The sequence below is a fragment of the Photinus pyralis genome, unplaced genomic scaffold, assembly GCF_008802855.1.
Source record: "Photinus pyralis isolate 1611_PpyrPB1 unplaced genomic scaffold, Ppyr1.3 Ppyr1.4_LG4, whole genome shotgun sequence".
In the NCBI taxonomy this organism is placed as follows: domain Eukaryota; kingdom Metazoa; phylum Arthropoda; class Insecta; order Coleoptera; family Lampyridae; genus Photinus; species Photinus pyralis.
The window spans coordinates 6,102,640-6,124,968 of NW_022170511.1; the positions used below are offsets into that span (position 1 = coordinate 6,102,640).

The 22,329-nt window shown below is 36.2% G+C and overlaps 1 protein-coding gene across 1 annotated transcript in view; it reads right to left on the reverse strand.

Annotated features, from left to right (window-relative positions):
- LOC116169363 (paired mesoderm homeobox protein 2B-like) overlaps positions 1 to 14,804 on the reverse strand; it is a 60,869-nt gene extending 46,065 nt beyond the window's left edge. Inside the window, exons 1-2 of the mRNA XM_031485436.1 lie at positions 14,194 to 14,804; positions 1,749 to 1,945 (exon numbers count right to left, since the gene is read on the reverse strand). Coding sequence (XP_031341296.1) covers positions 1,749 to 1,945; positions 14,194 to 14,524 — 528 coding nt within the window. The 5' untranslated portion in view covers positions 14,525 to 14,804. The remainder of the gene's footprint in view (positions 1 to 1,748; positions 1,946 to 14,193) is intronic.
- Between the last annotated feature and the right edge of the window lie 7,525 nt (positions 14,805 to 22,329).

Genomic DNA, 22,329 nt, shown 5'->3' on the forward strand with positions numbered 1-22,329 from the left:
TTCCCCATACATTTTACCGTTAACGGTCCAGACACGCCGTCTGCTTGTTCTGGAATTTAATTTATTAATTCTTGAATAATGTAATCATCCAAATCATATAACCGGTATGTATAGCTTCCCCCCTTTTCCAATATGTGTTATTTTTTCAATTTTCAACTTTAAAAGTTCAATGTAAAATTCAACGTCCGATTGGTTGTCTTTAATTAGGCCACCCTCTTCGGTTTTAGAGCCCTTAAATGATGCATTTAAATATTTGTCTGTGCCGTAAAATTTAAGTTTCAACACATTCCATCTTCAATGTGTCAAAAAATTTCAAAAGTATAATCAACCTTCTTGACGTTTTTGGCGTTTCAATATTCGAGTCTGCCGGCAAGAAAATGTCTTCAGCACTTCAGCACCATCTATTCTTTTCATTTTCAACCCGTCTTCAATGTTTAACCTTTACAACAACACCTTCCATCAATAATAATTAATTTCACCTGATGATGGCGATTATTGCCGAAACTATATAGTCGGGTTTTAATAGTACAACAATAAATTTATGGGGAAGGCTTTGAGATCCGATTTTCTTAATCTTTGATATCCATTTTTATACTCAAGAAATCAACAAATATCGGATTACTATCTATAGTAACACGGTTAATAGAATAGTCGAGTTTTAGGACTGGACCGGTGGAAATGAAAAATTTCCGGGTGGTTCTTCGTCTACGCTTTCATATAAAAGTATATGTATATGAAAAGAGATTGTGAGTTTTCTTCCTGTACCTTTGAAATAGTTGATTTATAAAAATGAACTGAAGTGTCCATAGACACGAAAACTGAAAAGTGAATCTTTGTGTCATGAAATGCTAATATCTTGAAAAAGAAAATAAATCGAATGTATTAAAATTGGTCGCGCTTTATGTGCGAAATGACTCGTCAACAATAAGCGTGTGACCCACTCATGTCGTTAACAAATCACAAATAAATGGGTGCAAGAATAATAATATAGTAATTTCATGGCTAGAGACGATCCGGATGCGATTAGGACGCGTCAGTGAGGATCTATCAGCATCTCTGGATCTAGTTACCCAAAGCCACGTGACACCAGGGTGTACGCACCGACAATATGACCCTTGTAACGATTAGATCTGCGTTTGGATGAGTGCCGCTTATGGGAGGGTAAATTGTTTCGGATTACTACAATACGAGAATTCTTCCAACGGTAAACTTGTATACAAGCAATTTGTGGCACGCTAATTCAAATTTACGATTTTGATTTGATTCGCCACTTTAAACTGTACCCGAAAATGAATTATTTCCACACGCGAAAATTGTTTTAGAGTAATTCAGGAAGCGGCGTAATTTTTGTCTGTAAAGTTCCATGTATTCATCACGAGGATGACTTTATAATTCTTCGCACAGTTCCCTCATTTTTCATTCTGTTTAGAGACGCATGTTCAATTTAACTTTTCGTCGACGATTTTTATCCTCTACGAGTCTCCGGACTTTCGAGATGATGAAATATTCAAAGAACAACGCGAAGCTCAGGTGCATTTTCCGGGCTCTTATACTAGGGCGAAATTAAACCTAACGATATCAATATCTATAAGAGCAATTCCATCACGATCCATTATATCTACTGCGAAAATTATTTATTTAAAAAGTACTAAACTTCATTCATTTTGTCTCTGTTAAAGTAACGGATGAGTACCTACTAAGCAATTTTCTTACTAAGCGAGTAGCGGTAAAATGCTTTGTTTACCTACCTGCACTCTAGCTTCCGTGAGGTCGATCTTCATCGCTATTTCTTCACGTGTATAAATATCGGGATAGTGAGTCTCTTGAAAAGCTCTTTCTAATTCTTTTAACTGAGCGGATGTAAATGTCGTTCGAATTCTCCTTTGTTTCCGTTTCTCTGTTAAGACCCCGTCGTGTCCAGGATATACTTTGTAAGGTAAACCACCTGTAATTAGAGAACGTGTTAGTCGCGAATGGAATTAAAGTGTAATTTGAAATGTTGCCGCCGCCATTTCCCACAAGTTGCAAGAGCTTTGCGAAGAAGAAACGCCTATATTGATCGTAGAATTCTCCCTGCTACACGCAATGAAAAATGTCCGCCTTGCCTTGCCACATCTATCTAAAGAGAAACCCTCTCTTTTCTTTCTGCACGTCTGATTTTATTACATCAAATATTTCAAAAGAATTTCATTGCCATTTCTCATCTCTCAATCGTCACCGAGACAAAAAATACGTTAATAACAATTAATTAATTGACTTAAGAAAATAGATGTAAATCTTGCAATTACACGGGCATAATGAGTAAAGCGGCATTAACGTAAAATTAATAGGGCTTAAATTTGCAAGCAGATATAAACTTAATTTGCCGCATCTTTAGGGTAGGTGACGTTTGGTTATGAGTCTCACCACAAGAGGCGCTACATGAATACTACAGAATGCGGTTACATTTCAGTCATAACAACAACACCTACAATATGTTTATGGCCTAACAAGAAAACCTTTATTATTATTATGACTGTTTCAGCGGCTTACATTTACATGTTTTCATGGGAATTTTCACAGCGTTAAGGAAATTCCTTTATGTGTCTAGCTTGAAGTGTTTATGTCTCTTTCTTGCATTGCTAATTGTCACATGTACTAATCAGGGGCACTTATTCGTATTATGATCTAATTCTAAAATGGAAGGCTAGCAAAGGTATTGACAAAATTACAAAGTCTCGACATTGTTAGCCACTTTGCTGATAAGCACACAAAGGTTCGTGAAAAACAAACCTTCCTTGAAACAGTACTCTTCCAAATGTCTCCTCGCTAGAAACATAGTTTTGCTACTTCCTCGATGAAATTGACAAATGGAAGGGTACAAAAATAAGCAAACAGGTAGCTTTTTCAGCACAGTCTTCTTCAGGCACCGCTGATTTGAACATTTATAATAAAGTATGGTAACAAAACAAATAGAATGACAACGTTGCCATTTTGTCTGTTCCATTTGTCAACACTGCTCGAAAATCGGAGGAAGTATAATGTTCGCCAGGAAAAAATGCCAGTCACAGATTACCTGACGCCGGTCTAAGATCGTATGGTTTATAATGAAAAACATACGATTTTAAACTAGCATCAGGCGTTCTGTGATAATTTATTAACTTTGTCGAGATTTTAATTTTGTTTTAAATATTACTACGTTCATATTCACATTATTTTTGGTCCAAATTTAGAATCAGTTCAATAACAAGAAAAATGGGAGAACTTCACCTTTGGCAAGATATGTGGCAAAAGAATTTTATACAAAAAACTGTCAAGCCATAAGAAGTCACTTTAGCTTTGCATAAAATACATATGCAATTTTTTGTCAAACGTTGCCAAAGAAGAAGAGGCAAATAAATATTTTAGAATTTCAGACATGATAAGCGATTATTAGCCGGTTTTGTTTTCCATGGTAAATTTATATAACAAGCATTAAAAGCTGCAAGGTCGTGCAGTTTATTTCGTCATCGCAGACTCTTGATGATTGATCCGAAATTCCAGATAACAATGGGCAGTACTGGGATACCGAATTTGGAAATTTCAACCCGACCACTACAGTGAGGATAAATACAGGTAGCTAATCTTATCTATTGCAGCAAACTTCGTCTTATAAGATAGGGCCGGATGTCACTGGAAGCGCGCTTAATTAATGTGAAACTACGGCTTCATCAATACATGTAACGCTGGAACCTTTGGATGCAGCCCGTGATAATTTGAGCACTCAACGAGAATTTCACACTGGAAAACACCGTGTGGTGGTTTGCCACAGACGCTCCTCTGTTTGTGTTCACAATTCATCAACGAATGGTCAAACCTTTGACAAATGAAGCACTGTAATGGATTAAGTATTTTGCTTGTACTTTGTGTATTTAATTGTAAAAAAATTACGTGTTAAAAGATTAAATTTATTCTTTTGTAAAAAGGCCATCTCCGGTCATTGCGATAAGAGCGTTATCGCTGCGAAAGCTAATTAAGTTTGTAGATATGTAAGTTTCGGCGATAAGAAAATACAGATGTTATATTCGACGGCGCAGTAGTTTTGATAAGAATGGGAAGATGGTGCGGAAAGTTGAAGAAAAGGGAAATTATTTTAAATAGCAGAGATACACGTTAATCGTTGCATGATTGGTGGTGGAGGCTTTTGGTGTATGGTCATAATAAAGGTGTTATAGAAGAAAGTCGATTGTGCTCTAAGAGATTTTGTTTAATACGTCGTTCAAAGTGACTGTGTAAGTCGAGTTAAGCGGAAGCTTACGAAAAAATTATTCGGAGTGTTGTGTTTATCGCGCGTTTTTCTCATAAGGGAAGCCTTTCCTAGTGCCCGTTAAACGGGGTTTTGTTACCATGAAAGAACCAATAAAATCCAGTGTCGTCCAAATCGAGATTCAAGTGCAATCAAAATGAAGTGAAGTATCATCGTTTTGGGGTCTGTGTTTGTGTATCAGTTATAAAACGCGCATTTGACTGAATATTTTGGATTATTAACAGCTTAAGGTAATTAAGATTGCTTTAATCCTTCCAATCGATCGCTCGTGGTGCGGTGCGTGTATTTTGGCCCTGAGTGCTTTTTATTTCAGCATTATTTGATTCATTTGTCTAATAAATTTGTTTCACCTGTAAATGTTCTTTGTTGTGTTTAACCGAGCCCAAATTACGACCCGGATAAGAGTTCTCATGGTAAATTTTTCTGTTGGTACCCAAAGTTATGCCAAATTGTAATATAATTCTTTGGAATTGTGGAATTGCTGAGTTTTCTCAAATTTGATAAAAGTTGGCAGGACGTAACTTTTTTACACACAGTGCGCCAAGTAGACTCAAATGAAACATACCCGTTGCATTCTTCCTAAAAGATAATTTCCATGTATCTACCAAGGAAATTATTTTTCAAATAAAACAGAAAAAACCAGTTGATTACTAATGTTCCTTAGTAGGGAAATCTTCAGAAAAACAGCCAAACGACAAAATGGATTCCTAAATAGAGATTAAATTTTATAGAATCACAAGCTGTATCCCCCAAAAGAGTATATTCAGTGGCGTACTTTCGGAATTATCAGGAATCGTTCTACTCCTCAACCAACTAACCAAAATTAATCAATTTGGACCGACACTTTTTTTTAATTTATTCGTTTCATGTTTAGCTTTCCGTAAATGATTTATACTAAGCATCCTGCGCAACGATGAAAACAAAGAAACCATTTACCTTCATTACTGTTCCGAAACAATTGCTTCTATTTTCGTCATTATCCGCATACTTTGGCAAAAAAAATTCATAAGCGACTTTTTGCTATAATAAACTGTATAGTGTATAGGTATAGATAATTTTGCACCAGGGCGAATCGTATACTTAAATTTATTGTTCTGTTATTAAGGCATCTTTGGTAAATAGTGAACTTCTCAAAAAGCACAGATGGCAAGCTCATTTAGTTTAGAAACTATAGACACAACGGACCATTAATTTTATTCGTGAATAGGTAAGTATGCCAATTATTAGCCACTTAATCTGTCATTTATTGCATATCTTTTATTGTATTCTGCCAACTTTTGAGAATAACGTAAGCAATAAAGTAGGTAGTTTTTTATGTACGCAATTCTGATGCGAAGATATCTGCACTTGAAATAACGCGCGGCCCCCACAGCATACAACGTGAGGCTGATGTACAAAATTAATTGAAATAGAAATCGGCAGTAAAACAATAATAATGAATGAATCCGTCAATATTTTTAGAAACGCGAATGTGAGCTTATTTTAAGAACATCCACGAACGCAAAATCGACAGACAACTACCTCAAATAAAAATAAAATTACATCTTTCTTCCCCTTTATTTTCTTTATATTCCAAGGGAGTTTTACATTCTCCGCATGAAAGAAGTGGATAGAATATGAGATAATTTGAAGACTGATGCTACGCGCGTCTGCAGACTAGTTGCTATAAAATCATGATGTGAAGACAGTTGGAAATTTCAAGATTTGGATGGAAATTTGACATCAAATTGTCTGTTGAGAGATAATCCGGCGAATGGGGCGTGAGGTTACAATCGCCGGTTACTTTTTATTAGGTATGTTGATTCGACGGATGATCTAATAAAGAGGAGATTCGTTTAGCTAATAAGTGTTAATTAGTAACGAGATATCAAAACAAACCCGTTGTTATATATTTTAGTTGGTGTTTACATTAAATTGGGTAAATTTGATAAATCGATGTGTTACATTTGCAAATTGAGTAATTAATTTCACCATTGAATAGTGTCCATGTAAAATAATATTATAAAATTCGAAGTATTATTGATGCTTGCTGCACAAGGTTTACTGTACTTTTTACAAAAATCGATGATTTTGAATATAGGAATGTAGGTACTGAGTGCAGCACTTATTTTTCAGTCTCTAATTCGTTGGCAAAGAAAGAAAGGTTTCCCTTTGAGGCAAGCAATTTTCACATTTTCACAATTTAATAATTTCCTTTCATTTCCTAAGTTAATCGAAATATTACCATCACTAATACTGAATACTGGATGTGTATCTTCGTGTTGGATCAATGGTGCATTAGGAACACCAGTTCTAATAAAATATTGTGTATTATTGGCTCTATGCATCAGATCATTATCATCATCATTATCATCCGCATCGCATTAACAGTAACTTCTATGCCAAATATGAAATGTGCTACAACGTAACCAATACAAATTCCTTGGGAAATTATCTGAATTTGATAAGTAAAATACCTACTACCTGAGCCACATAGTTAAGCATGAGTCATTAATGTACGAGTATATCTCAATAAAAAGCTTACATATTGTTTACTAAGTGTTGTAATATATCTCTCAGTTTTTGAATTTTACCGTTCCCACTTATGCATTTCATTAAAGAAAAAAACGCATGCTATGCCACTGGGATTGTTTTACCGAGAAGGGCACAATTCAAATTGCACAAGACCGAAGACTTGCAAGTATATGCACGATCCTTCTTCTTCGATCGAGAAAGAGAAAGTTTAGATAATTTAGGATATCTGAGAGATTTTGTGTACACATGTATCACAGAAAGGTGGACTTCAAAATTCAGTTACGATGTTTGTGATCGGCTTGTGTGATGGGTCGGGGGTTTTGTTGGTTTTATGTGGGGGCGTAATATAGGATATAAAATGATATATTATATGTATTTTTAGTACGTGAGCACTTGGTGTGAATCTCAGGGTCCGTTACATAATAGTCATAGTAATTACATTCATTTCCTTGAAAGATGGTGGTACAATATTATAATGTCGGAGTAGTCATGATAATGAGGGAAAAAAGATACCCCGATTTTGGCGTACATGCTGAAAAAGTGAAAACTATTGTAATGAAATTGTAAAAGTTGGAAAATACATTTTTATTTCTACACAATGAATGCTGTCATAATCGAAAAATATATCAGACGTAATTGTAATTCCAGTTGAATCGTTAATACCTGATTTCCGAATTCCGTTTATGTAAGACTTAAACTGCCAATGAAGTGTAGAGCTCCTACAAAAATTTGTACAGATGGGCGCCCCTTTCCACCAAAAAAGGATAGCAATTCACAACTTAAATCTGCTTTGCTATTCGTATTATTATTTCATTGCCATCGAGTCCATATCTCCCCTTTAAATTGACCTGATATACTCAGGGGTTACAGTGGAGTGAAAAATTAACCGTGCCAAAAAGTTGCTCGCGGGAGTGGGGGGTGTATTATTACAATTTACAATTTTTTGGGACAGTTAATTTTTCACTCCACTGCACCTTCGTAGTGCCGCCTCTGAGCAACCCCGAGCAATTTAAAGGGCAGATATGGACTCCGTACCCTCGAAAAGGCCCGAGTAACGATGTCTAAGCGGTTTTTCCGGCGTTTATAATTTTTGTGCACGTTTGCACCCCTTATGCAATTTCCAAGAAATGGCTCAACCACAACTGTCAACCACCACTCATTTTTGATCGCCCGTTATATTAAACAAAAGGTTTGCGAGAAACGAGTATATTTTTAGGTATAAAGAAGGTTCTATAAAATCGTTATGTATTTTTTGATACCCCCTGTCCTGCCATTTTTCCGTAATCTTAGCCGTCTTTCGGATATTAATTGGGATATGCAAAACTGATTCCACAATTGTTGATTTTGAAATTGGTAGTAAAATACCTTTTTCAAAAGATTAGTGGGTGCATATAATATATCTTTGGGAGAATGTGACAAAAACTTTTTTTGTCTCTAGACTACCTATATCAGAAGGAATAGTTTTGAACGGCCAGGGGAGGTTCAATACATACATTATCTTCCACCGTCGGTGTGACTATAGGAACAAAAATCAATAAAAAAATCTTCACTACTGGTACATACAAGGTCTCCGTTTCTTCGTCCCGTTCGGTTAGGGTTAGAGCATCAGCACCGTTGTTTGTGTAGATCAACATTCTGTATATCGTAATAAATTAATACTTAGTTTGTGTTGTTGTTTTTTAACTGAGACTATGTTTTTCAAACAACATGTTTAACTCTAGACTTGAAAAAATTCACAGCATAATAAATAGCGAAAGTGTCACAAATATTAGAACATAAACTTAATAAACAATAGGTAATCCTTTGGAGCTGACAAATTCAAATGTTTTAAAAAAATATATAGAATGAATCATTTGAATCATTGTAAAAAATGCTAATTTAGCTCTTTTAGTTCGCAAAAACAACAGCCTAGATATCTTTCAAGATAATACTATATAGAAATAATAGTACATTAAGTGTATATCAAGGTAGAGAAGTACAGTATTATTGTCTGAGCACCAAGATTACATCTCGAGGCGCTTGCGCCGAGGGGTGTAAGGTGCGAAGGCAATAATAGACTTCTCTACCGCGGTATATATACTATTTTTTTCACTACTAGCACTTGAAATGCTCTAAATTAACATATTACATTGATAAGAAAGTGAACGGTTGGACAGAATTTGTTGTTTATTAATTTAACATGTCAATCAAGTACGTAGAAGTACAAGTCAAACAGGCCGTATTTTGTTCTGTCATTGAGATATTTTTAAAGAGTAATTTCGTTCGAATTTTTTCAAAATGTGATAATTTTAGGTATGTAATTTCTCTGGAAATGGCGGATGGTGGCAATTATGCATTTTAGAGAACTTGTCCAAACGTTTATTGAGCGAAATTTCGGGTTGTGTTTTCTAAAAGTGACAGCGTGACAGTTCTCATTATTGACTACTAGTTAATAATGTCCACATTATTAACCACTTTGAACAAATGCTGAGAAAGTCTACTTTACAAGTGGAAAAACAAAGCAACAAAGAAATCTTATAGAACCATTTTGAAGGAGATGAAGAAATTTTTAAAATGGCCACCGGTCCCTTACATAAATACTCAAGCGAGGTGGATATAACAACAAGTAAAAAGGTTTTCGCCCTAAGGAGAGTAACTCAGCGCATTTTCCATGAATTACTTGATGAAGTACTTTCCAAAAGTCCGTAGCTATGTGCGCTGTGTTTTTCTTTACTAGAGGCATCTATGGTTAAACTTTCAAAGGAATAGTAGAAATCGTAGTTAAGGCCTCGGACGGACGGACAGATGGACGGACCGACGGGCGCGCGAAAAGATAGACAAACGGACGGACAAACGGACGGACGGGCGGATGAACAGAGAAAGTGACTGCAATAGCGCAGGAAATGGGCTAAAAATGACCATTTATGACGTAAAAAGCAACGAAAACACTCCCTTGATAATCCCCACTTGAAATTAGTCTTTATCAATTTAAAATTTATTTTATTTGTGTACGATAAGTTGGGATTAAAAACTTAAATGCAGATGGATACATAGGTTAGTAAGGGTTGCAATGGATGATATTTAAAAATAAAGTTGCAATAAAATATGAAAATGAATTAGATTATATTGAAATACTAAAATTAATTATATACCACTGTAAATTAATATTTTTTTATTTAACATAGCATGCGATGGCGTTTAAGGGTGAAATATCGAACTTACTTTACCTAATCAAAGACTATCCTCCTTAGTCTTTGCTTTAACTTTATTTCGATCTGTTATAAACTTTAATTTGCAATGCTATAAGTTTTAACAATAAGAAGTAATTTCTACAGGTAAAGAGTAATAAGTGACTATTGGCAAAAGTTAGGCTAGGAGTTTTCATGCAAATCAATGCACATTTAAACAATTTATTCGGAGGTTGCTTGCTATTTTTACCGTCATATCCTGAATTACTTGCAACAATTACACATTCCACACAGTTACCGTTGGGACCAGAATAAAATTTATTTGCACAATCCAAAACATTCTTTTTTTAGAAAATCTGCGACCTACCGCCGTACATTTTTCTATAAATTGTAACCGCGCTCAATAAAACATGGACAATCATTAAATCACTTTAAAATAAAAATTTGGCATTTTGTATGGGAGACCGTTATTAAGCGCCAGAGCAAAGCAGGGGACTGTATGGTGTCCGTCTGGGGTCTGGGTCAAATCCAATGACCCCGCAGGGTAACATCGAGGTACTCTGCGGCTTTTTTATATGATCTTTAGTGGTTTATTTATAATGAGAACAAATACTTGGTTGCATGTACAAGTATCATATTCCAGTGAAAGTATGTTAAATGACATAAATCTTAAGAAGTACCTAATACAGCTGTACATTGTTTCTTACAAAAATAAAAATCTTGGTCTAAAAAACATATGCGTATTCCGTGGGAAATGCAGTGCACAGTGTGGATCTGTGTAGGGGAAGATTATTTCCGTACACTTTAGGTGCTACACTGATAACATACAGACTAGGTACGTCAAAAGAGTTTGGGTTGCAGCAGGGGTTGTCCCTTGTTTAGTGTTTAGTAAATGACAAAAACACAATACAAATGGTTTGTTTCCTCACAACTATTGTATTATGTGAGCTCCGAAGTTCCTACCTGAAGTTATGACCGCACAGTACATTTATTATGTTGACCAGCTTTGCTGAACACCCGGTATCGGGTTTGTCGCTTCGTTACGAAAGAGTTCTCGAATTTAATTATTTGACTAAGGAGTCTGTGTCATTTTTGTGTAATTGATTATTGTACCGCCGCTAAGTACGTATGTTTTTCCGACCGTTCCGGTAGGAATATTTAAACTATTCCTACAGTCACCGGAAGCTCTCGTGTAAGAGAAGAAGAGAGATAATTAATATTTTGATATTTCAACGCCCATTTTAGACACCCAGAATAAGCCACAACCAGGATAAAACGGGCTGACAGTGTCCAGAATTGTATCAAAATGAGCACACTTAAAACGACGGGAAGTCCGTTCCGATATCCATCTTATATTTTTCCGATAACTACAGGCCTAATAATAATTAAAAACCGAATTAATTGGCACCGCTTTAGTACTGAATACAGCGAGGAACTGAAAATTCTCTATTCCACTTCCAAAATTCGGATTTCTTTATTATGTAAACCCTGGATTTTGTGGGGATATTTTGCATTTTGTAATTGCGGTAAGTTTCATCTTTTATCATTTCGTACTTACCGTAAGTAAGTCTATTATCTTTTGTCATTTTTTATTCTTGCCGTAAGTAACTTAACTTATTGAGTAAATTTTAGGGAAACCGTACAGTCGTTTAATCTTTTACCATTTTGCGTGTCGTAAGTTGCATTTTTCACTGTTAAGTTTTGTAAGTACCAATTATGAATTTGTTTTTCCACCGCATCCGTCGATTTGTGCTTTATTGCTTTCCCTCCCGATAGGGAGTCTGCCATAATTTTGTTTCAGTTTTGCCAAAGTGACCGCCGCCATCTGTTGGACCCGTAGAATTGTTGGAGCTGCCGTTTCTCCGGTTGAGTTTACCCCAGGGCCCAGATGCTACCGAGACCGACCCGTCCGTGGCTACCGCCGACCAGGCGCGAGATTTACGCTTGGTGGCGCTCGAGTTCGTCCGTTCCTGCCGTTCCCTGTCGCCATTTGCCGCCGACTCTCGCTACTATGTTTCATTTGTTTATTTATTTGTTTAATTAAATGCAATTACGAGTATTCTTCCACTAATAGTTATTTAATTTCTCAAGCTCACCCACTGTGCGCGAGCGGGCGAGACCAAACACCGTCGCACAATTTAACACCGTACAAGGGAGTAAGAATGAGAAAAAAGTTGCCATTAAAAAAAATTCAAGATGGCGGCCGCACTCAAACACCATGTGTCAAAAAAAATTTTAACCTCAAAATATGTGAAATAATGTTAAATGGAAGCGTTCTAATGTTTGGTGCCATCTTATAGCCGATCCTGTACATAAATAGACAATTATTTTTCTGGGTTGGGGTGCATATGCCAAATGATAAACAGTTAGATATTTGTATTTCACATGTTATCATTTTCAATGTCGCCGATTATTACCAGAATTGTTAAATCTGTGAATCTGTTTTAACTACTTTTGTCATTAGTTGTAGTAGAGCTACTTTTGATTTGGCTACTAATATTTATTTCCCTTTGTATCTTAATGAAATAATAATATTTACATTAACACTTATAGGGTACAAATCTTTATATTATTTTGGACATGTGTTGTCAGAGGTGGGAAAAAGAAAAGGAAATTGAGATCATTTTCAAAAATGGTAACTGTGTAACATGGTTTCCTATAAAACGGCGCGAGAGGAATGCCGAATTAGGAAAAAAAATTAAAATAATGAACTACAGAATTGTATCATGACTCATGAGTACTGTGGCGCAAATTAGTATCAATTAAAAGTACAGGCATTCAAAAGAACAACATATCCTCATTTAAAAATCAATATAATTATTATTACATTATTAATATTATTTTCTTCCTCATATCTGCGTGATTCTCAGGCACTTCAGAAACATTAATAATTGTGTTGCGCATTTTGACTCTCAACGTACAAGAGGCTACTATCCGTCGCATTGAAATTATGTTCTACAACTGCAAGCAATGTTATCTTTATTTTTACACTAATTTGCTTTAAATTAAAGTAAGATACTGAGAATCACTTGCAGTAGGTAATAAGATTTATAAATTGTTTATGGTCAGCCCAAAAATTTGTTTACAAATCTAAATTTATAGCGCCTATAATTTTTTATGGGTCAAAATTTTATATTTGGATTTTGACAAAGCGTTTGGAACGGTAGGTATAAAAAAAATAAAAAGTTAAAGTTGATTTTATTTTCTTTGAGTAAATCTAAAGTTAGAAATCGAGTATTGAATATGCAAAGGCAGTAAAAGATTTATATTCTAAGATATTTCAATCAAACGACAAAGGAATTTTACTCCTCGCCATAAAAGAAGTTCCCTCAAGCATAAAGTTACTCTACATGTTGCGACAGTAAAAAAGACTATAAAAATTCGATGTGCATTTACATCACTTTTCTTTCTTGGTTTGGTTCGCAACATTTCACTCCGAAAACTTCATATATAGTAAATTTCTGTTTTACAATGTACACAAGTTTAACTAAATGTGACACTTTTTCTCCGAAAGTTATCTTTAACCAATGAGTTATTCTGCGGCAAATCCCGCTCTGTTTTTTTCAAGTTCGGCAAGCAATGCGAGAGGAAACGTCACGTATTTAGACAGCTTTCGCCCTCAATTACGATTTCAATCCTTCAGGAGTGCGCGGGTCTAGGGAATCCTGATACAATACATAATAACAGCATCGTACATTAACCGAAGGTACCCCTCCGCATGCTCTGCCGAAAGACCGACAACTTTAAAATTCCTCACGTATAAAGAGGAAGAGGAAAAATCAAAACGAATAAACGCCTAGTCGGAGGAGCGCGCTCGCCGAACCCTGCAAACTAGATTATTCACAATAAACTTTCGCTGCTATTAAATTATTTAATTTCGGTTCTGGTGGGGGTTGAAGTGTAGTGGATAAGGTCGAGGTGTAACCTTGTTAGCGAGAGCACAACTGAGTTATGGTCTTATAATGCCCGGAATGAGAAAAAGAAGCGCTGCTGAGCTTTGGCATTCGCCAGTCGCTTTCCAGCGGGCGGTCGAGATGCTTTTGAGGTACCCGTCTTCATCTTAATCAACATCTGTCAATTAAAACGGTTATTACAACAACCCTTCAATACGGTTTTGCTCTCGAATCGATAACAGCGTGCTTCTCACGCGCGACTCGAAAACTTGTGATGTTTATGTTGAGGAATGTGCAAGAAGTTCGGTCACGGGAAGGTATTAATGGTACTCACTTTGTAAATTCATGGTTGACGGAAACATGGCAGCTCGATGGTGAACGTCCTGAACGTGCGGTCTTCCACCCATAACGGCACATTGCGATCCAGTGGAGCCAGGGTGATGTACCATTGCGCCAGCTCCTGCCGTTGCTGGATTGTAAGTTCGAGCCATTGACGCCGCTGCAGCAGTATATCTGTAGGCCGCTTGTGACATTTGACTACACGAGGTAAGATCTCCATACGAGCAAGGCATATTTCCCAATCCCGTTGGATCCATAGCGGACGCCTGCAAGCAGCTCGAATCAAAGCCGGCGGCGGCGGCCTGATTCAAATACGAATAGTCCATAATGTAAATCTTGTCGACGTTCTTCACTGCACTAACAATCCGCCTTCGATTTAATTTCCATAAATATTTATAGTGGTTACAAAGTAGTATTATCGAAGTTCACAACAACTTGTGGATATATTCGTAAAGTTATATAAATGATGTTTTTGAGAAGAAGGAGCGAAGCTAATAATCCGGCTAAGACATGGATTCGCTAGTCGAATTTGACGGCCGGCTTAAAGAGTAATTGAATCAGAGGCTGATATCAAATTATGGCGATTACGGATAATATTGGCGCGGGTTTTTTAAGAGCAGCGGCAGATTCGCGCGTGAAGACCCGACTGTCTGCTTGCGCCGAAATCAAATGATAAGCTTAATTCAATAACGTGCCAGAAACCTCCACTGTTCGGGGTGGAAACGAAAAACTCGGGGATGAGGGGGCGACGGCGCTTCAGTTTGTGCGGGTGCAGGAGGGTGAGATTTAGCAAGGGATGCTGTAAGCACAGGCGGGGCGACCCTCCATGGTTCCAACGTTCGCCAATCAAAAATTCGCGCGCTCGGGGTTGATCGCAGTCATTGGAGCTAAAGATGACGTCACTCATCCCCGTCCACGCGACTTCTCTGGTGACACACACATGAAGTTGAGGAATATTAAAATGCACGTATTTTAAATTAAATTTGTATTCAGAAAAGCTGATCTGTTTCCCTCGATTGTGTGTGTTTACATCGTCAGTTGCGAGATGAACTGGAAGGCATTCGTAGATATTCCGACACCTGTAGCCGGGCTCTTTGTTTTCTAAGTGCATACAATCAAGATACACAAAATAAACACGTCATCCACGTATACATACTACTACACTCGAATCTTTCACATAAGTGCCACACGATTAGAAAGTGATTCTCCCACATTACTATGATTCTAATAACTTCGATTGAACGTACACTGCATCAAAAATCGCCGAACCAAGCCCAAGTGTTGTTTACCAGTGATTTGATACCTCAAAGGCTTAGATCGTCCATTATAGGTACTTATAAAATATTTGGAAAAATGGGAACCGTAACGCGCACACAATTGCTTTATGCAACCGTGCAGCTATTTTTGTTATTGATTCAAGAGCCAGTTTAATATTAAAGAAACACCTTATTTCTTTGACTTTCTCATTCGTGCAATTTTCCGTATGCGATCCTAGTCTTCAATTGGGCACTTGTTTTAAATTTACTTTTTACATGAAACTAGACGTACTTTATTAATACCTATACCGAATTTTTTCTTACTTTTGGGAGTATAAACACGGACTTTCAAAACTTACAACTTCGTCTAGCTTTCAATGAATGCTACTCTATTTTCGTTTTTGAAAAATCAACTCTTTAGTAAAACCGGGGGCCATCTTATTGCTGAATTGAGGAAATTGGATAGTCTACTATTCGAAATTCGGATTTATTTCAATCCTCCTATTCTAATATAGAAAAGACATTTATTATTGTTATTATTATTTATTAATATGTAAGTTACTCGAATATTCCAAGTTATTCAAAGGTGCGAACTATTCGGAACCAGACTTATTTATACCGCAGATCCTAAATTCTAGACCACTATTTTTTAACCATTAGGACCTCAAGTATAACATAAATTATTGTGTCATAATCCATCTGCCTTAATAGTCCAGTCAAATTAGCTCTAAAAGTAGTATAAACTGGATGTTGTCATTTCACTGAACGAAACCAAGCGTATTCTATGTAGAAAAATCCGCTGAATCGGAAAATCATAGTCCCCCGGCCGGAAACGCCCGGAACATATTGTTATAAACAAAAAACGAAGAAAAAATGGGGAAATGTCGTGTTTTTTCACATTTGACTGCCAATATCTCGTTAACTATTGCTCTGAGGGAAAAAATGATTAGAAATGAACTTGTTTAGAATAAAATTTTCTGTCCGGAACGCTCATTTTCAACTGTTATTGTTTTTTAGGAAAAAATGTAAAAACAGTAATCTCTAAAATTAACACTTTGTTATTACTAAGTAAAATTCATTCGATCTTTTTGAAAATCCGTATTTAGTAACTACTTTTGATAACAAATCAATATGATTAAAACTCATCCGCTAAATAAATTAATTCACATGCAAGTCGTAAGTATCGCACAGGGACAATATAGGCTGACGTTCAACAAATTAGAGAGACACCGAAATTTGGCAAACCCCAGCGCCGATGCGTTGAGCCCGTCACCCCTAAGCCACCCCTACGTTGGGTAAACTCTACATTTTTTGGAATTTTTCTGAATAAATCCAAATAGTAGAGACGCAGAATCGAAAAAAATGAAATTTCGTTCACTCCCTCCTACAAAGCAATCAGCGGTTTTAAGCGACTGGCTCTATGGCAGTCAGGGAGCACTACTAGGGCGGTAATCACTCTAGATGCGTGGGGCACCATGACGTTATGATAGCCGTGCAATTTTATTAAGATGCAATTTTTAGGAAAACCACCCGACGGATTTTGATGGAATTTTTTTATTCTAAAGGTACTTCAATTTTCCATTAAAAAGGTTGAATTCATCTTTTCAAATAATATTCCTTATAGTTTTTGTGTTATAAACAAAAAACCGCAAAAAGTTGTAATTAATTAAAATTAAATTGTATCTTGCGAACGACGATTTATGCACAAATCGGATGAATTTGGTACGGTTCAAATTCAAAACAATGCTTGTAACAGGGTGTCAATTTCAAAACTTATGCAGTCGGCCATATTTTCCAAACTAAAGAAGATATTGAAAATCGCGCAAAACCGTTTCGGGGGTAGCGAGGGGCAACCAGAATGACGTTATGAGTGACAACCCCCTCTTAACCCCCCCAGCCTCCCCTCTTCAAAAATCCTAAATGGCAACCCCATACTTCCAGTGTCACCAATAAAGTCAATAGTCATTAAGACAATTTAATCAAAATTTAATAATTAACAAAAAAACTAAATGTTGACATTGAGGGATTTATGGCAAATTGGCCAAGAACTTCAACCTGAGCTGCTTCAATTTAGCATTCATGGTTGCTTTCTTTTTTTATTGATAACAGATCCCGTTTCTTCGAAGTTAGCGACCAAATCTTGAACATAGGCATGGCCAACTGCAAGTTTTAAAATTGACACCCTGTATGTACAGGGTGGCGCAATGGGTATTGATGGTTTTAGGAGTGCTATACTAATTAAATGACTAAGGTCAGAAACATATATTTTTATTACACATATAATGCAGTTTTACAACAAATTTTATTTTTTAAAAACAATGTCTTTTAAGTGGCCACCACGTTTGTCTAAACATTCCTGTAGTCGTGAATGAAAAAAAACTCTCTGTAACTCGTAGCAGCATCGTCTGCTTTATGGCTCTGATTTCGCGACTAATGTTGCCTTTTACAGTTTCTAGCGTTTGAGGTCTATTTTCAAAAACCCTAGCCTTCAAATATCCCCATAAGAAAAAGTCAGGGCTGGTTAAATCTGGTTCGCGCCGAAACTGTCACTGGACCTCAATAACAGACTCCGATCGGTGATACGCTCTAACGCAAAAACTGCGTTGATTTACTGGCGAGTTAACCATGGCTACTAAAATGCATTACATGAGGAATATTTTAAGCGGCTGATTACCCCCTGCACTTTACTCATATTCGGACAGTGGCGTCTCAGAAATCGTCAATACCCATTGCGCCACCCTGTATAAACAATCGTGACAATTACTAGTACCTACCTTTCTTCCAGAGAATAACTGGTCTTTTTATATATCAATGTAACGAAAATTTAGGCGAGAATAATTTTATTAAGTTCATTTCTATTTACTTTATCTACTAAAATGTAAATTTTTCAGGAAGCAAATTATACCAAAAAGTAGGCATCTAGTACACAAATTTGGCAATTTCTTGTTTATAACATAAAAACTATGAGGTATATTGTAAAGAGAAATTCAACCTTTTTAATAGCAAATTGAAGTACCTTTATAATAAAAAAAATTTCATCAATGTCCGTCGGGTGGTTTTCCTATAAATTGAATTTTAATAAATTTGCACAGCCGTCATCTTTATGGCGTCATAACGTCATGACACTCATGACGCCCCACGCATCTAGAGTGATCACCGCCCTAGTAATGCCACCTAATGGTCTTAGAATCGTTTAAAACTGGTAATTACTTTTTAAGAGAGGGGGTGAACCAAATTCGTACTTTGTCATGTCATGATCTGCGTCTCTACTAAAAACTAAGCATTTTAAGAAAAAATATCAAAAGAGGACATTTCCTATAGGTATGTATCAAAATTTTTAAATGTTTATTGGCGCAGATTCTACAACTCATTCAACTACAGCATTTTCTAATATTGGGGACAACCCCATTTTTTTATCGGTACCCACTTCCGACGTCCCGTTCGTCAGCAATTCGCATTTTGGTGGCTTTCGCTAAAATCATCCGCAAAATAGTACTCAATTTTTGGAGAACTTCTCATAGTTGAGCTTCTATTGGCGACACGAGAAAGAGAAACCGTATTTTGGGCTTTAGGAAACCTTAAACCGCGTGACAAAATTCACAAGGGAAGGCAACTTTTGGGCGGTCGAAGTCGACTACCCCTCGAAGGGGGTCCACGAAGTGTTACGGGGAACTCTAAGCAACCACCCCCACTCCAATCGTGGGCGTCTCGACTTTTCCGGCACCTCATTCTCGGTTTAGTTCGTACATGCAGTCGATGTTACTGTGAAGAGTCAATATACTCCAAACTCCTTCTTTTTGTCGCATTTTTGCAAATTTATTTGTAAAAAGGTAGCTTTTAATTTCACTTTGGGCGGCTGGCTGCCAGCAAATGCGGACCCGTAAAAGAACGCTTGTGGAAAGACGAGGAGTGTACATCTACCTATCGGCGACATCTGGGTGCCATCCCCGAGTGTGTTATACTAACGTGGTGATTTTTCAGTTTTTTCCTATCTTCGTCTATAATTTGGGTCCGATTGTTTTCAAATTGGTGTAATCTTGTAAACGTGCCCAACTCCTGCGTGACGGAATGTTGTCGAATTTTCAAAAACTAATTTCATATTCGTGATTTTCATGTTCGAAAACCAAATTTCATTGAAATCAGATTAATTTTTCGCACCTCTATTTAAGGTTTCGCCATTTTGTAGTAGTAATTTTGAACATTTTTTTGCAAAATCGAAATGGACATACCCGAAAATCTATTCAAAGTCGTGCCCCCACCGTTCTAAGTCATGGTTGCTGATAAAAAATTAAAGAAGAAATGCAAATTTCACCATTTCTTTGGGGGTGGCTCCTAAACGAAACACGTTGGACCTTCAATTTATTTGCAAAAAGGGCTTGTTTGGATCTCCTCTACCACCAATTTTTTTACATAGGTACTTATATGTAACAATAACCGAATCAAACAATGCATTGAAGATAACATGTACACCAGTGATGCCAAATCAAATGAAATTGATTACTCGAGGACAATTATTTGTGACAAAAATCAGTTTATTGCTTTATTATAATATCACAAAATCCGGTTTATGGAAGACAAGATTTTTTTTAATTGGTTTGGACCAGTGGTCATTCAACCAGCTTCATTATCGATATTGTATTTATCTACGGTTAAACGTAACGTAAGTACACGTTCAGTAGCATCTTCCCAAGTATTTATATTTTAAATTGCATTCTAGGTACATGTTATAGCTAATCTTATCAATCTAGTGATTTAACTCATCGATATGCAACGAAAAATATCGGTAATTTAAGCACTAATCAAGTTCGTCTAACTACTTCACTAAATTGCATCAATTATATAGTAAATTTTATAATAAAATATCATTGAAATATCGATCATTACCAATAACTCAGCTAAAAAATGTAATCAGCAATTATCTAAAAGCAATAATGCCTTCTATTCAGTGAACGAGTTTCCTCTATCCCAGGCCGTTGATCTGTGATATTTAGGCTTATTATATTTTATAATTTGTTTTGTTTGTCTTCTCTATATGTAATGTAATTTGTTATTTACCTTTTAACGAATCTTATATAGCTGCGACTATTATTGATAATAAATGATTGATTGATTGTCATACCCTGTATATGGGTAGGTTAATATTTTCAGACAGACGAACAGACAGCAATACCGGTGTTTCAATTACATAGTGCGTGCTTAAGATTTCTCTAACAAAATCAACGCAGTAAGTGCCCCTCCCCTGCTTTCGTGCATGTGCAAAAGTAAATTTCTTACTGTGGACTCAAATTTTAACTGTATTGTATTCTTATGAAAGCAAATCCAACATCCATTTCAAAAATGACCACCGCGATAAGGTACTACGCTCAATAAAAGGCGAAGCGATCCATAAGCAGTAAATGCAATAAAAGGAAACTGCTGGGTCTCAACAGATGATACCGTACGGAAAAGTTTCGAAGAAACTCATTTTTTGTTTTGATTTCTGACTATAGTTAAAGGGATTTCTCCCTAAAATCAACAAAGCGAAATTTAAACAAAACGTTCATGTGATAGTTGTCAAATACACAAGAGCACGATATGCAACATATTTATTCCAGTAGAAATAAAAACTCTAGAATTTGGTTTTGCAAAATGAGAAAAAAATTTGTTGAAATTCAGTACATTTAGCACGCCAATAAATCAGTCCTTATTCTTTTCTTTTTCTTTATTGTCATTTTAGTAACGAAGTAAATATGATAGATGTGTTTTTTCCAGAACGAGTTCTGTTCAAAGATGTAGGTCCGCATTTAAAAAAATAAAGTTGCTGATGGCCTCAAAAAAACCTAAATGTCGGCTCTAAGAATGCCAGATTGTAGAAGAGGAAAGTTACAATAAGAAAGTGTAATATTTTTTCATTTTCTTTCAAATAAATCTACAAAAAATTAAGAAAATCGTGGAATTTCTGAAAAGTATTTGGCATTTTCACTTTCTAAGAAACGTTACACTTACATTTTGCACCAAAATGCGCAACTTTACCTTTTCATTTAACCGGTTTAGTAGCTCAATAGTGACTATCGAATGTGAGACATCTGCATGTACCTACACTTTACCACATCCAGAATTAAACAGAAATTCCTCTGATATTGCAACCACCAAATGTCACATATATACCTACACGGTAAAACAGTTAAGTGTGATAGAAAAAAGGAATTGTGTGACAGAAGAGACGAAAACAAGAGTTCCAAGTACATCCAAGGCCCAAAATGTATCTTTTGGAAACTACTCCCAAAAGTCTCAAACTTTGCGTTCCTTTTTCAGAACCCATAAAAGATATAAGAACAGAATTTGACAAATATTATGGTACCCGTACGCGCTCTGTGTGAAAACCTAGCAAAAATTCCAAAACTTCGACTCTAAGTGGGGGTGCGATAAATTTTGATTTTGGAATATTTCAACATAAAGTTTTGAAAAGTCGAAAAAAAACTTGCAAATATTAGTTAAACCACAAAAACGGCTAGATTGTCATGCAATTTGATGGGTACACCCTTTGTGGGTATATAAGAATAAATCTGTCGAACCGATTATCGTAGGTATACTAATTTAAAAGGAAAATTATTGTAATGGTTATGGTTATCATGCCAAGTTTGGTTTCCTTATTTTCATGTTCGAAAACTTCATGATCGTACTACTCACGATAAATTCGCCCTTGCTCTCCTCATAATATTCGTCCTCTGAAAATTCACTTGTGTTATTCTCCCTCGCATCCAAATTTTTGACGAAAAAATTAAACTCGGCAGTGAATTTATCCCATATGAGTACAACATGCCTTGGTTAGTTAATTAGCACTCAGTATTAAAGGTCAGTAGAGGGAGATATTGAAAATAATGGAAAATATCACC